At 40.2% G+C, this 16,048-nt stretch overlaps 1 protein-coding gene across 1 annotated transcript; it reads left to right on the forward strand.

Annotated features, from left to right (window-relative positions):
- The first annotated feature begins 1,115 nt into the window (after positions 1-1,115).
- On the forward strand, positions 1,116-15,124 carry LOC131298115 (uncharacterized). Its single transcript, XM_058323421.1, has 5 exons — positions 1,116-1,597; positions 8,261-8,632; positions 8,778-9,885; positions 10,013-13,354; positions 14,666-15,124. The coding sequence occupies exons 1-4, from the start codon at positions 1,493-1,495 to the stop codon at positions 13,303-13,305; spliced, it is 4,878 nt and encodes a 1,625-aa protein (XP_058179404.1). The 5' UTR covers positions 1,116-1,492; the 3' UTR covers positions 13,306-13,354; positions 14,666-15,124.
- Positions 15,125-16,048: the final 924 nt, after the last annotated feature.

Below are 16,048 nucleotides of genomic sequence, written 5' to 3' on the forward strand. Positions count from 1 at the left end.
ATATGAATTGGTCCGTGCAGCGGCCTAACAGATTTCGCCGGACTAATTTCATAGTAAACGGTCCAAATAATTAACCATGAAATGGTTTCATGGTAAATGGTCCAAATAATTAACCATGAAATGATAGAAACATACAGACATATTTCATGGTAAATGCTACAAATAATTTACCATGAAATCGAAAAGCTTGTATTACATATATGGTTTAAAATATATAAATATATACAATTAACAATGCTCAAAGGGCAATATCGGTATTAAAAGTATGAGAAGGATGAAATCATAAGTTGCTAAAAATGACAGGATGAATTCATAAGTGAATAGGGCAATAAGGACGAATTTTTAAGTCTCCCTTTTTTTATTCAGTTAGAATAAAACTAGGACGAGTAAATTGGGACGGAGGGGGTAAGTACTTATTTCACATTTTCAAACTAAAAAATAATGTAAATAAAAAATAATTTTTTGATTTTTTTGCACCGTATTAAAGATCTCATTGAGATCTTTCAAATTAGATCTATATTGCATATTTTTATATTTTAATAAATCCATCATTTTTTAGCTTGAAATTGTCTTCTTAAAAAATAAGTACTTATTTCAAGTTTCGGAACGGGGCCTAACTTCCAAGTAGGCTGTTTGTGTAAATTTCTTTATAATCTTGTAACCTTGTTAACAGCCCAGTAGTAGGCTATCAATCTTATAACGAAAATAAATTAAATACATCGATATAAATATTTATTTTTTTCAAATTAATTAAATTGCGACACCTTGTTAGAGCATAACATTTCGACATGGCTCATAATGTATACTCCATTGGTAAAGGTGAATTGGGTTCCTCATTCGTGGGTGATGAAATCAATGCCTGTGAAAATCTCAGAACCCCCCACACATATAGAAAAATCAAAAGTCAAAGCACGGCAGTATCCAGTCAGGACAGGACCGTCCTTTTCACTGCAGGTGACTCTATCAATCCCCCCCCTGCCCATAACTGCCCGTCCTGCCCCCCTGCCCGTCCCCCTAGTACCAAGTACACCTTTCCCTTTTGCCGTCTGGCGCCCCCCTCACGACATCACTTCCCCACCCCCCCTTCTCTCTCTCTCTCTCCGCATATATATACAAATCCCTCTCTCGATATGTCACTATTTTATTTTCTCTCTCTACATGCCGCTACTTCTCTCTCTCAATCTCGATCGTGAAAATCCTCCCCCTCTTCGACTCTCTCTCTCTCTCTCTCTCTCTCTCTCTCTCTTCGTTTGCTCGCTGTCACTCTCACTCCCTTGGATCTGAAATCGGAGGCTCCAAGCTCGGATTAGATCGACGATTTCCGCCCCCCTTATCAAATCCCAGTCGAATTAGGGTTTCTTCGCCGGTACGATGAGGGAGAGCGGCGTCTCGAGGCGATCTAGGGTTTTGCGCCGCCGGAATTGGTGAATTAGGGTTTTTTCGGATTGATGTTTCTCGTCGGAGCTGAAATCGGGGAAGATGCAAGGGTATTATGCATGGGCGGGGAGGTGAAAACGGGAAACGGTGTCGTTTCATGTGGTCTGTCCCCACCCGTGGCACGCCGGTGACGAGGGTTACAGCTGATTCGTTTTGCAAGGTATATATTATTGACGTGGTGGGTCTCTTCCAATTGTTTCAATTTCACTTCTTGTTGATGTGTCGTGCCTGGTTTATTTGTTGTGGTTAAGGCAATTCTATTGAATTCACCCTTAAAGTGGGGGAAAAAAATAGCTCCGATTAGTTCACGGGTCATAGATAAGCGGATTCGAACTACTGACATTTCATCAGGAGGAATGCTATTCTATTGAATTCCCCCCTTAAAGTAGAAAAAAATAGCGCCACTGAGTCATGAGTTGGAGATAAGCAAACACAAACCGCTGATATTTCATCGGTAGGGGTGCTATTCTATTGAATTCCCCCTTGGAGTAGAAAAAAAATAGGGCCGCCTGAGTTCATGAGCTGGAGATAAGCGGACTCGAACCACTGACATTTCTTCGGTTATAGTGCTATTTTAGTCTCTGCTTCTTTAGTGCCATGGATGAAATATGTTGTTTAAGGAAAAGGGGGCGCAGGTGTTTTGTATTGAATTTGGCTCGTAAAGTGAGTTATAATTGACCTTTATTCCAATCTAGGCTCCTTTCTAGCTCAGGCTGTTTGACCCTATGTGGTTGAATTTTGATCACGTTGTTGTTTTCTGTAGAGGGTTTGACGTTTGAGGTACTTTTGAGGATGCAAATGAGCTTTTTGTTGATTTTTTATAAGTTGCTCTCCATTCGGTAGGTTGACGCAGATTTTTATCTGATTTTCAGTATAGCATGTCACAGCAACTGTTTTTTGGTAAATTTAATTTAGCATGTTATCTTGTGTGATAACATCCAATGGGACGTGCAAATGAAATGTTCCATTTTTTTCTCCTTGACTAGTTGAAATGGACAAGTAATATGGGACATCTGAAAAAGGAAAGATGGACCAAAATTTTGGTACGGAGTGAATGGAGTGAGTTGTTGTTTCCAATGGTTTTATTGGTTTGAGTCTTATGTACTTGTAGTCAGTGGAACTATATTCTTCGCTATTACTAACTTCAGCTTTCTCCGATCATTGTAGTGTCTTTGAACTTTGAATACGAATTTTATGTTTAAAAATGTCATTTGAAATTTTCGGTATTAACCGGAAGAGGTGTGCCCAATGTACTTTCCACGAAGAATATTGGTTTCCGGTAATATTTGGTAGTTGTGTATATAGTACAAAAAGAAGGGAAGGAAAAAGGTGTTACATACTATGTTTCTTCATCTGTATTTCTAGATCCACAGTTTATCCACTTCATCAATATATTGTACCTTGTCTTGGAAGATGTTGCACAATGCTGTGGTCCTGTGGAAATGATACTCTTTCATGGTCGATTTTCTTTTTATGTTATGTCACTAGGATTAGTATTCTGTGGCTCGGTTCGGAGACGTTGGAATCTGTTAGAACTTGTCCTGCATTGATTAATTATTACCTCGAAAACTAGTTTATGGGCATGGGTTTCTCTTCACTCATTGCTATCTGGTTTTGAGTTGGATGCTTTGGCAAAACTATAAAGGATATTTGACTTGGAACTTAAAGGGCACATATTTTTCACTCCTATGGTTGGAACTTGGAACTCATTTGTCATTATGCTTTGCTGAACAACTAAATGGGTTACAGTAATTTGTTATTATATAAACCTCTTAAATGAAGGTAATTTCATAGTATCCATAAAAATAATTACCTTTTTTGTCCAGTAAACCGTCTTGTTCTATTTGCTATGAGTAGCCAACTAACTGTATTTTGCTATATATTTTCTTCTCTTCTCTCTTGGTGTAAAAGTCACTTTTGGCAATCATTCATCACTTGGATTCTTTTGCTAAATTTAGATGCTGGGTTAGTCATGAACCTTGTTACCAAATAAGAATATGCTTCTGAATGAATGCTTACGTTTCTGCGGACCTTTCTATCTTATTCATGTTCCTTTTTTTGGTTGGTTCGGTTTATCTTGTTTTGCTTTATCATGAGGTTTATATTTCTTGAACTTCATAAGATTACTCGGTTCTCAATTGTGTTTTTCAATTTCCCCTAAATTCCAAACCGAAACGGGGTATAATTGATTTAAGTGAGCCATATGAAATGCTTCAGGCTTTCCAATGTGAATGTAGCCGCAAAATGTGGCCACAATGACAAAACCCGTTGGCTGTCACCCTACATATCTCTATATGGTCATGTAAGAAGGTTCTATATGAACCTTTTCTTATGTTGAACAAATGAAGGTTTAACAATTGACAGTGTGATACAATATTTTTTTTTTTTTGAAAGAGGACTGTGATACGGAAGGTTTGACAGATGTCATTGTCTCATAAATTGGTCGGACAAGTAGCTTTCAGTTTCTCGTTTTTGTTTCTTATTATGTATGGTAGGCACACCATTGGTCTTCAAGTTGGGGACAGGCTATTATCACACTCTGGGGGTGGTGGATCTTGAGAACTCAGTTGCTGAAGTGAGGAGGCCTCTAAAGTTTAGAGTGTAACTAGGTGGTGGTCTAAGGGGAGAGTTACTATGAAGTTGTGCAAAGTTATGAGAGAGAGAAGAGACGTCTTTTGGAGTCTAGGAATATTCATGTCTCAACATCTCTGTATCCTGTCCGGCGATAATTACACCATGGAACCATAGATAAATTTCGTTAATGTTAGAGGCTCTATAGTTTCTGTAGTATTCTTTCACATTCTGTAATAGGAGCTCTTTCCCTTGGGTTGGGTCCAATTATTGCCACCAAAAGAAAATGTAAATCTGACCTGGGCATCAGCCTAGTTGCACCAAATAAGAGAACTAAAGAACTCTATAGGTAATTTCCCTGCAAGCTTGCAGCGCAAGTGACTTTGGTCTGGGGACTGTCTTTGCTCCAGAATCAATCTATTTTGGGCTTTAGACTAACCTCTATTATTTATGCCTTTGTTGCTATTCCACTGATGTGACACATTCTGTATCTTTATGGTAATATCTATGTTTAGGTCGACTAAGGAACGACCTGAGAATAGGTTTTGAGGTGAAGAATCGGTTTATAAGTTATTTGAGGATCGTAAAAGGTATTGAACAAAAGCTTCCAATTATAATTAGAGAACTAATTTCGGCCGATGCACAACTGAAATAAAGAATCTTGTTTTGCATCTGACAATCCCGTTCTATGACTATACATGAGGAATCGGATTCCGAATTATGAGAGTAACAGAAAAGGCGTTGTAGTGAGAGATGTATTGAGAATTAGCAAATTGATGTTGAACAAATGCACATTTGAAATAAAAATATTGATTCATCATTGACAGTCCCGGACTAATTGGAAGCAACAAAATCAATGAAATAAGTATTGAAAGATTTGAATTTTTTTTGTATTTGATGTGATATTTAGAATTAAAACAATATGATATTTTTAAATTGTTGGGGAATTTTTGCTTTCAGATTGTGCATAATGTGCTACACTATCTTCTAGCATAATGGATAGGTTTGGTAAATCCGTAAATGGAAACTTATCTTTGTGATTCTTCTTAATGTGTAGCGGTTTTCCAGTCCCCACTTCTTTCCTTTTGGATTTCTGCTTGGTGGGTCCCTCCAAATATTATCCATTTCTCTCTCTCTCTCTCTCTCTCTCTCTCTCTCTCTCAGTGAGAGAGAGAGAGAGAGTATGTTGACCACTTTAGACTTTTGATCTTCTACAAGCAAGTGCTTCCTGAATTTTGTTTGTTGCCGATGTCATTTGCTTCAGAGCCGTCAAAGTAGCTTTTGTTTATGTGTGCATTTTTCCTTTACTTGCAACATTTTCCCAGTCTTTATTGTTGTTGGGGCTATTCTCTCCATCCATGTATGCTTATATAAGTATGTACTCTCCTGTAGATACCAGCTGAAAATACTGCACTTTTTTTTTTTTTTTTTTTTATCGTAAACTACTGCACTTTGTTCCTACAGCCAATGTGCATATTGGTGGGGTGCAAGATAGCATGGTAGATGGCAGTTTTTGAAGGAGATGCGGCATTCTTCTGTACTTGCACTTTGCAAAGAAATGCTTACAGATGGAGTCTCTTAAATTTAAGAGTCACGAAGATAGAAATTTGACTTACATTTAAGTTTAGGATTTATAGGTTTTACATTGTGTGTCACTTGACTCACTTATTGTAATATGAACAATTGTAATAGTGTAGTCAGTAGTGTATGTGTATAAGTCATACTCACTATGGGCACCGCAGTCACTTTTGGGGTTTGCGAAAAAAACAAAGAGAAAAACTTCCGTTATAAGAGGTAATAGAGGCGGCAAAGGGTTAACAACGTCACCAATGTGAGATATACATGATTTGGGTTAAAAAATTAAGAACCTAAGTTTTTTTATTTCTTACCATCGTCCAACCCTATGTTTTGTATGTACTGTCCCCATTTATTTTTTTTATATACTCTTTCACTCTAATTGCTAGTAGGATATGCGTGAGAGGCTCTGTGTAAATGGCATAGTTACTATCTAAGAAGCACTGAACGTACATGGGACACAACAACTCTAAAGAAATGGGACGAGGCGGGGGACACGGGTAAAATTATGTATGTATATTTGGATAGATATTTAGTGATTATTCATATGGACATCCCATCCGGAAATAACCCTAACTAATAGTATCTTCAGAATTCTTGTTGTTTCCTTTTAAACACTACAAGTTGAACGGAAGTGTTTGGAATATCATACCCCCCAAAATTAAGCTTTCAGTATTGGAAATTGATCCCTATATTTTTTCCATCTGTGTCCAAATTGAGACGCGGGGGTTCTCGATGTGTCCCTGTGTGTCCCTAGCTTAAGAGTAATTAAATTTATTGGACCCCATACATGTCCCCAGTTTGTTGTGTGTTCCCAGAGTGTTCGACACGGATACAGCAAGCAGTTAGGAGAGTCGATGCTTCATAGGTTAGAATAACGTAAGGTTCACGATGGGACTTAAAGTTAACTAACAATGCATGCATAAGTGGATACAATACTCCTTTTTTGTAAGTAAATAAATTCATTTCACCAAAAAACACAAGGAGCTACAAAAACTACTGGGCATCTCCCTGAACAGACTATACAACAAGAAGCCTAGTGGACAACCCGACCAAAAACAACCAGAAGAAAAAGAAAAAAAAGGCTGTCAATAATTGTTCGACCTAAGGATTCTTGTATCAAGGAGCCAGGCATCACAAAAGCCTTCTATTCTGGGCTGTGAACTTCTCAGTGGACCAGATGCTAAGCTTAGCCCTGATAGCTTCAAGGACTGCAGAACACACTGCAGCAACTCTCTAGATTTGCACTGAAAAATCCTCAAATTACTTCCCCCCAGAGAAAGTAAAGGGCAGCTGCCAAAGAAAGCTTATAAATTGCATTCCTGAACTCTTTGCCCTTCCTATGCTGGATTGCCCAACTCAGCTCCTGATCCAGAGGCGGAATAGCCCTAAAAATTCCATTCCTAGCCAGCACTTGCTTCCATACCACAGCAGAGAAATGACACATTGCGATTCACTGTCCGATTATTGGCAATTGTGATTTTTGTTGAATTGAATTCAAACCCTTTTCACATCCTTTTTTTCTTATGGAACCAAGTACAATTTCTTGGGAGTGTTTAACGTGTGAATAACCAATGCCGAAATAAAATCTATTGATCACTTCGTGAGTAAAGTATTAACTACGATTTAGTCAGACTCTACAGGGGTGTAACAGATTTTCTTAATTTGTGTAGAAATATTTATATTCTAAGGACACTCAAGGCTAAATGAAAATTGTACCGTGAATTATCTAGAGGTATTATGATGAATTTGGCATTAATCAGTGTATGTTTAAACTCTGCTTTCTTTATTGTTGTACTCTGTGTGTGCGCGCGCGCGGGCTTATATCTCTTGAGATGAAGACATGTCTTGCTAATGAGTCAACATAATCAGGTTCTTATATGTTTCTATTGTGTTCTGTGCTTCTAATCCCCTACTAGTCTATTTCTTATTTGTATTCATAATTTATGGCATGCTATATTAGTGTTAACTGTTTGTTGCATGCTTTATTTGATTATGTAATCAATTTTGATGCTGTATAGGCATCAACACATTTTTGGTTGTCGCAGGAGTTACATGTTCAGCATGAACAGGAACACCGTCTAAAAACCATGTGTGCATACATGTGTACTTAACACTGCATTAGCTTTCTTAGGTATTTCAGTTACAATGGTTCCCCCTCTGAGGAGAATTTGGGGCGACGTGGCATTGGTGCCAGTCCTTATGGAATTGTGGTAATGTTACGTAGCTGTGGCATGGTTCAGTTCAGACTGAAATCATGTTATTTGTTTTTTATTTTAAGCAATCACCTGGTGGCTTGATTACCAAAAAGAGAGAGCTTGTCAATTCATTGTAGTCACTAGATTCTTTAGTTTGCAGAATTCATCCAAGATGGTGGGAGTTCCAAGTGTTTACATCATTTGAGATGGTCATTGTTTAACTTTGTTTTGTAGCATGTGTAATAAAACAAGCAGATGAAACCGATATGCATCGGCCAAAAATTAAGTGATTTTAGACTGAACTTAAAGGACTCAAAGTATGATCACGAATTATGTTACCCCAGTTTATTGGCATATCAATCTTATGCAGTTATATTTACCAGCAATGATTGTTAGTACAACTGTTGAGGTTTAATGTTTTTGTTGTTTCCCTCTGTTTTGCTATATCGTTGTTAACTGAGGTGGACCTTCTCTTGTAGGACGGACGCAAGATTAGCGTTGGTGACTGTGCTCTTTTTAAACCACCCCAGGATTCCCCACCTTTCATTGGAATTATCCGCTGGTTGGCATTGAAGAAAGAAAACAATCTACATTTAGGTGTTAATTGGCTTTATCGGCCTGCTGAAGTTAAACTTTGTCGGGGCATCCTGCTTGACGCCCCACCAAACGAAGTCTTCTATTCGTTTCATAAGGATGAGATTCCTGCTGCATCAGTGCTCCATCCGTGTAAAGTAGCATTCCTCCCAAAAGGTGTTGAAATTCCTGTAGGCGTATCCTCATTTGTCTGCCGTCGAGTTTATGACATTGCAAACAAGTGTTTATGGTGGTTGACCGATCAAGATTTCATTGATGTGAGTTTTTTCATTGTGTTCTTGGTTGCTCTTTTGTTCAGGTTTCTTACTTTGCATTTTTTTCCTTTGGGTGTTTTTATCTGATATTAATAGTTTTCCTTTGTTGTTCCCTTACTCATTCTGATTGGTCGTTTCTATTTTACAGGACCGACAGGAAGAAGTAGATAAGCTGCTCCATAAAACACGAATAGAGATGCATCCGACAGTGCAGCCTGGTGGCCGTTCTCCAAAACCAATACATGGTCCGACATCAACATCGCAGTTAAAATCTGGTTCCGATAATATGCAGAATGCCAATCCCTTCTCTTCTCAAGCGAAGGGGAAAAAACGGGAGCGGTCAGATCAGGGCACCTTGCCTGTGAAACGAGAACGTTCCTCAATGACCGAAGATGGTGACTCTACTCAGTTTAAACCAGAAAATATTTTGAAATCTGAGATTTCAAAGATTACAGAGGGTGGTGGTGGGCTTGTAGATCCGGAAGGGGCTGAGAAACTGGTTCAACTCATGCAGCCTGATAGAGCTGAAAGAAAAATGGAATTGATTAGCCGGTCAATGCTTGCAAGTGTAATAGCATCTACAGAGAAGTTTGACTGCCTTAATCGGTTTGTGCAGCTCAAAGGTTTGTCTGTGTTAGACGAATGGCTTCAAGACGCTCATAAAGGGAAGATTGGTGATGGTAGCCCAAAGGATGGTGATAAATCTGTTGAGGAATTTCTCTTGGTTTTGCTTCGTGGTCTCGATAGGCTGCCTGTGAATCTTCATGCCCTGCAGACGTGCAACATTGGCAAATCGGTGAATCATTTACGTTCGCACAAGAACTTGGAAATCCAGAGGAAAGCGAGAGGTTTAGTTGACACATGGAAGAAACGTGTTGAAGCTGAAATGAATGTTATTGATACAAAGCCAGGGTCCGCTCATGCTGTTTCATGGCCTTCCAGATCACGTCTTCCTGAAGTTTCTCATGACGGGAACCGAACTCCTGGAGGGTCCACTGACGTTGTTGTGAGGAGCTCAGTTACACAGCTTTCTGCTTCTAAAACTGCTTCAGTTAAGCCTGCAGAGAGTGAATTCACTGCCAAATCCAATTCCTCATCTCCAGGAACAACTAAATCAGCAGTTTCACCTGCTTCAGGGAAAGAGAGTCATCCCAGAGTAGTAGTTGGGGGCACCACCTCTGACGTTCCTTCAGCTACTGCAAGGGAGGACAGGAGCAGCAGTTCAAGTCAGTCTCACAACAATAGTCCATGCCTTGGTAAGCTACTGCCTGACCACTGTTGGCTGTTCATTTCTCACAATATTCAAAAACTCGATATAATCTTCATGAATTTTTCATTCTATGTTGTATTCAAGTGGCCATGACAAAACTACAATTGTATCAGGAAAAGAAGATCCAAAGAGTTCTACTGCAGGGTCAATGACTGTGAACAAGGTGTCTGGTGGTTCTTCTCGACAGCGGAGATCAGTCAATGGATTCTCTGGGCCTGCTGTTTCTGGGGGTCAAAGGGATTCTGGATCAACCAGAAATTCGTCAGTGCACAGGAATTCAGGTTCTGAAAAGGCACTTGATGTACCCAATGCGGAGGGAAATGGTCACAAGTTGATTGTTAAGATACCAAACAGAGGCCGCAGCCCTGGACAAGGTGCAGGTGGTGGATCTGTTGACCACGCTTCCAACATGAACAGTAGAGATTCTTCTCCTATGCTTTCAGAGAAGCACGATCAATCTGATCGGAGTTCCAGAGAAAAGATGGATGCTGATCGCGCTAATGCTACCTATGATGTGAATGCAGAGTCATGGCAAAGTAATGATGTGAAAGATTTGTTGACTGGATCTGATGAAGGTGATGGGTCACCTGCAGCTATTCTTGAAGAAGAGCGCCGGAATATTGGTGAAGAAGCTGTCAAATCAAAGTTCGATTTCGATTCCCTTTTGAAATTAGCTGAAGTCTCGAGAGCTGCCTCATCATCATCAGGGTATGAGCTGAAGTCGGGAAAATCGCATGGGGCTTCTTTCAGCTCTGTTAATGCTTTAGTCGAAAGATGTGTCAAGTATTCTGAAGCGAATGCGTCTGTGTCAGTTGGAGATGACGTCAGAATGAATCTGCTAGCCAGTGTTGCAGCTGGAGAAATGTGCAGGTCTGATTTGATTTCACAAACTGATTCTCCATGCAGAAATACGCCTATGGTAGAGGAATCCTCCATGGGGGATGATGCCAAATCACAAATATCTCATGGAATTAATGCTGATCAAGAGCAAAGTCAGTCTGCTGATGGTGCTCAACATCTATCTAAGCAGACCTCTGGCAGCATCTCTAGAGATGGGAAAACTAGTTCTTCCATACGTGAACTTGCACCAACAGGAGAGAGCAATGAACATCATTCCTCCAATGATTTGCAAACTGCTGCAGAACCACATCTGGAGATGAATGAAAGATCGAATGAACTTAGGGGTGCTGCTTCTATAGCTGTTTCCCTTGCCGGTGCAGGAGAGATGGTATTTGCTGGTGAAGAAAGAAAACAACTTCGCGATGAAGCAAGCGTTGATGACATTCAAGATACCAAGGCAAAAGGAAGCTGTTATTTGTCAAGTGATGATAAGGTCAGTGATGTACCACCTTGTGTCGAAGTTGAGAAGAAAGCTGTTGAAGGTTTATCATCAAATGCATCGTCAGATATGGGTACTGAGAACAAAAACAATGAGAAGCTTAATGGTGGTGACCATACAGAGCAGATACCATCTCCTGGAAAGGTGCATTCTGAGCATTTAGAAAGAAGTGATGAGGACCGGCTGCAGGATTCTTTTTCGAGTAAAGGTCTTCCTTCAGAAAATGTTGACGAACTCAATGGTGGAAAAGCTGATGAAGTGGACCCAAGAAGTCATGTTAGACAGGCTGGGAAGCAGAAATCTGATTATGGTACCAACAGTGCTCTATCTAATGACAATAAATTTTTATCTTATCTGGGTTCAGCTGTAAGTGATCAGAAGAGTGAGGGCACGGAAGCAAATGTTGAAAATAAAGCTGTTCTTGAGCACTGCTCTGGTGGAGCAGCTCCTCACAAGGGGTCACCTGCATTACCTACCATGGAACTGGAAAAGCATATGATGTCAAGGGGATCCAAGATGTCTGGTGTTGGGGCAGATGAAACAGAGGAAAGTGCATCTACTGCGGGAGATTCTTCTTCTTTCACTGCTGCTGAGGCATCAAATACGGGTACAATGCTGAAGTTTGATTTAAATGAAGGATTCGTTGCAGATGAAGGAAAATGTGGGGAGCCCATCAACCTGGGCGGCCCTGGATCTTCAGCTTCTGTTCATTTGAACATGTTCCCTTTTCCTGTTCCTTCAGTATCTAGCAGCCTTCCTGCTTCCATTACAGTCGCTGCTGCTGCAAAAGGGCCCTTTGTTCCACGTGAGGAACTATTGAGAAGTAAAGGGGAAGTTGGATGGAAGGGATCTGCTGCCACAAGTGCATTTCGGCCTGCCGAACCCAGGAAAGCTCTGGAGATGCCACTGGGTACAATTAAAACCCCTCCTGCTGATACTACTGCTGGAAGACATGGTCGCCCAGTGTTGGATATTGATCTGAATGTTCCAGATGAAAGAATTCTTGAGGACATGACTTTTCGAAACTCTGATCAGGAAACGGCTTCTACGTCTGACCAAGGAAATAATCGCGACTTGTTACAAAATCGTGCAATGGGTGCTGCACCTGTTCGCAGTTCTGGAGGCCTGGTTCTTGATTTGAACCTTGTTGATGAGGCTAGTGATATGGGTCACTACTCAGCAAGAGGCATTCGTACGGTGGAAGCCCCTCTTTTGCCACTTAAGCCGTCATCGACAGGTGGATTTCCCAAAAGTGAGGTGAGGAGGGACTTTGATCTAAACAATGGGCCTTCTGTGGATGATGCAAGTGTTGAACCAATTTTATTTAGCCAGCACGGAAGAAACATTATGCAATCCCAGCCTCCTGTTGCTGGCCTTAGAATGAACAATGCAGAAATGGGAACTTTCTCGCCATGGTATCCAAGTGGGAACACTTACCCTGGTTTCAGATTTCCATCTACCTTGTCTGATAGAGGGGAGCATCCCTTTCCAATTGTTGCAACTGGTGGTCCGCCACGGATGTTGGGACCTCCTACTGGTGGGACCCCATTTACTTCTGATGTTTATCGGGGTGCCTCCGTGCTGTCATCTTCTCCAGCAGTGTCCTTCCCGTATCCTGTCTTCCCTTTTGGGAATAGTTTCCCTCTTCCCTCCGCCACTTTCTCAGGTGGATCTACAACCTACATGGATTCGTCATCTAGTGGTAGGCTTTCCTTCCCCACTGTCAATTCACAGTCATTGGGCCCCGTCTCTGCAGTTTCATCCCAGTATCCAAGGCCATATGTTGTTAGCCTTCCAGATGGTAGCAGTGATGTTGGTATTGACAACAGTAGAAAATGGATGAGGCAGGGTCTAGACCTTAATGCTGGACCTGGAAATGTAGACGCGGAAGGTAGGGACGAAACAATGGCTCTTGCATCGAGGCAACTTTCTGTTGCCAGGTCGCAGGCCCTAGCAGAGGAGCAAGCAAGGATGTACCAGCAGGTAGCGGGTGGTGTTCTCAAGAGGAAAGAGCCAGAGGGGTGGGATACTGAGAATGTTAGGTACAAGCAATCCTCGTGGCAGTAAAGACGGCATTATCCCGAGTCTTCCGGCTTGTTTAAAGCTTTGAAGCCTGGTGAGTTTTACTTCCATGTATAATCTGATTATGTGCTGATGTTTAGCTGCCTCGGATGGTATTGGTTCATTTGCGATCATGTTTATGCATTCTGACAGCTTTAATGACAAGTCATTGGACGCTTTTAATGATTAACAATTACCAGGACCTGGAGGGATTGACACAGCCAAGAACCTTGTTATGATTTGCTATGTTAGAAATGTAGCATTGAAGACGGTCTAAGGAAGTTTTGATTAGCTCAGCTTAATCTTCTATAGATCTCCGTGCTAGGATGAGTAGATGAGGTCATAATAGGACTGGAGAGAAGCCGTATTATTTTGTTTGCAGTTTTTCTTTCTCATATTCTCAAGGATGGTGGGACAGGGCAATAGCTTAGAGATTAAGTTCTGGGATGCAAGCCATTTTAGTTGGTTTTCATCCCTAAAAAATGGGTCTTTCGGGAATCTACAAGAGATTCACCCTTCATTGAAAACTAGCATAGTAATGCGATAACTTCCATGACATTGTTTAATAAATGTGTCTTCTCATTCTTCTGCAAAGCTGTCCCTAAAGAGAACTAGCAAATGTATTATTTTTTGTGCATTATGTTCATACTTTGGATTTTGAAGATGAGTGAACAAGTATTGAAAATTATAACCTCGCACAGTATGAGGAATATGCTGTATTGGTTTCTCTCTCAGTTTGCTCTGCTCTTGGAGAGAATTTCCAAATCAGGAGATCTATTTTTATATTTCCTTGTTCCATATCTTCATGAGAGACTGGGAAACTTTTAGATCCATACCTAGTTTCATTTGTTGATGGTAAATGTTGAAGAGTGGTTTTAGATACCTTCCATTTCTCCCCTTGAGCATTTAGTTCTGTTTGATTGTGGATTTCTGTTTTGATCATGGATTGGTGAAGGGATCTCTCACGATTCACAAAACGTAAAATGATGGGAAACTAACATATAAATTTATTTTTAGCGTCATCTTTTCACGAAACGTAAAATTATGGATTGGTGAAGGGATCTCTCATGATTCACGAAATGTAAAATGATGGGAAACTAACATATAAATTTAATTTTGATTTCATCTTTTCAATTCCCCTCAAACATGTTGATCTGAAGGCAGCCTTAGTGTTTTCATTAAGCTTGTCTTTTGTCCCTCAAGTTCTTGTCTGACCTCATTTCTTTGGTAATATGCTTCTGCCATTGTATTATCTGTGTGTCTTTAGGGTATTTATATATCTGTTAATGAAAAGACTAGTGGTAAGATTTTACCAGTCTATTAATTAATTCAATTGACTTTTCTCTGTTTGTTTTGTTTTTCCCAGATGTTTGAGGGTGTGCAATGGCTACCTCCTGGAATTTGTCTAACTGATGTCCTCTAACAGGATGGGTGGTAAGCGTCATTCATTACCTCTGTTCATAGTCTCCGACCCCACGCCTTTTTCGCTGTACCATTTGTGGTGTAAAAGCATCTGTCATGGTTTCTTCGAGCTCTTTGTTCCTTGGTATCTTTTCTGGGCGGATGCAGACCGTTTCCCCTTTGTAGATATGTTCTTAACTGTCGGACAGCATGCACCCGGTGTCAGCCAAACACTTTTGAGTTCCAACACCAAATCTTCTTGTAGCGGAGGTTGGATTTCTTCACCAGATCAGGCAAATGCCCTTTTGTGCATTGACATTAGTAATTAAATCTTTCTGTGCCTTCGTTTTCTGTTCTTTTCCTTTTCCTTTTCCTTTCTCCAGTACATATGATATATAAGCAGGTTGGAAGCTGAATTTTGGTACTTTGAGCTCTTGTATTGTGGCGTGTTGCATCTTAAATTTGACTTAGCCCTATAACTGCAGTCAGTTATTCTCACTTCTTGCGAATGTGCAATCAACGTCCACATTGAGAAAACCTTAACAATTCTAACTCGTCAAAATGACTTAAAGCTGGATCTACTTTGGATGGGAATTTAAATGTTTGTTTTGGAAATTCAAGTGGTGAGAGAAATACTCCTTCTACTTAACCTCGCAATGGGGTAAAAAGGGGGTGATTTTTTTTTTCGGTCAATAAAGGATGATGTTCCAACACAATTGTTACTCGTGAAAGCAACTTAGAGCCCAATTCCAATGTGCGTTATGGGCTATGGTGTAAATAATTTGCACAATGCTTCAATTGGCAGGTCAAAGGATTGCCCATGTGAATGTTTAGAGCATGCCGGTTTTTTTTTTTATTCGTTTCAAGTTATGTTCATTGTGGTTTGGATTTGTTGTTATTCGGGTTGAACCTTTGAGGGCCAACTTTGAAGGTAGCTCAAGGGGTTTGTACCATTTTCTTGCAGAAAAAGGCATGAATGATAGCCAAAGTGCCAAACTGGGGTGATACTGGTCCGGTTTCGACCGATTTTGGCATATTTTTCAGTTGAAACCGGTTATCTGGTTTGAGATTTTTAGAAACCGGAATCGGTTGAGATAATACGGTCCGGTTTGACCGGCTCATCCGGTTTCAGTCCAGTTTATCTGGTTTTCATTCATGGGTCATATTTGGGGCCTAACATATTAAAAAATCCACAATTCAACCCACAAAATATCAGCCAAAAATCCATAATTCAACCATTTTTTTTGGGCCCAACAAAAAAGGATCAATTTTGAGCCTAATACATAAAAAAAAAAAACCATAAAAACAGTTTATGTATATATATCTGATTGATTTTATATACTCCAAT

Source organism: Rhododendron vialii, chromosome 8a, assembly GCF_030253575.1.
Source record: "Rhododendron vialii isolate Sample 1 chromosome 8a, ASM3025357v1".
NCBI lineage: Eukaryota > Viridiplantae > Streptophyta > Magnoliopsida > Ericales > Ericaceae > Rhododendron > Rhododendron vialii.

Bases quoted from the DNA above. Each gene is read 5' to 3' on its own strand.
- LOC131298115 (XM_058323421.1), top strand. From the start codon at position 1,493: ATGCATGGGCGGGGAGGTGAAAACGGGAAACGGTGTCGTTTCATGTGG. The intron at 1,598-8,260 runs GTATATATTATT...CTTCTCTTGTAG, and splicing joins CAGCTGATTCGTTTTGCAAG to GACGGACGCAAGATTAGCGT. The intron at 9,886-10,012 runs GTAAGCTACTGC...CAATTGTATCAG, and splicing joins CAACAATAGTCCATGCCTTG to GAAAAGAAGATCCAAAGAGT.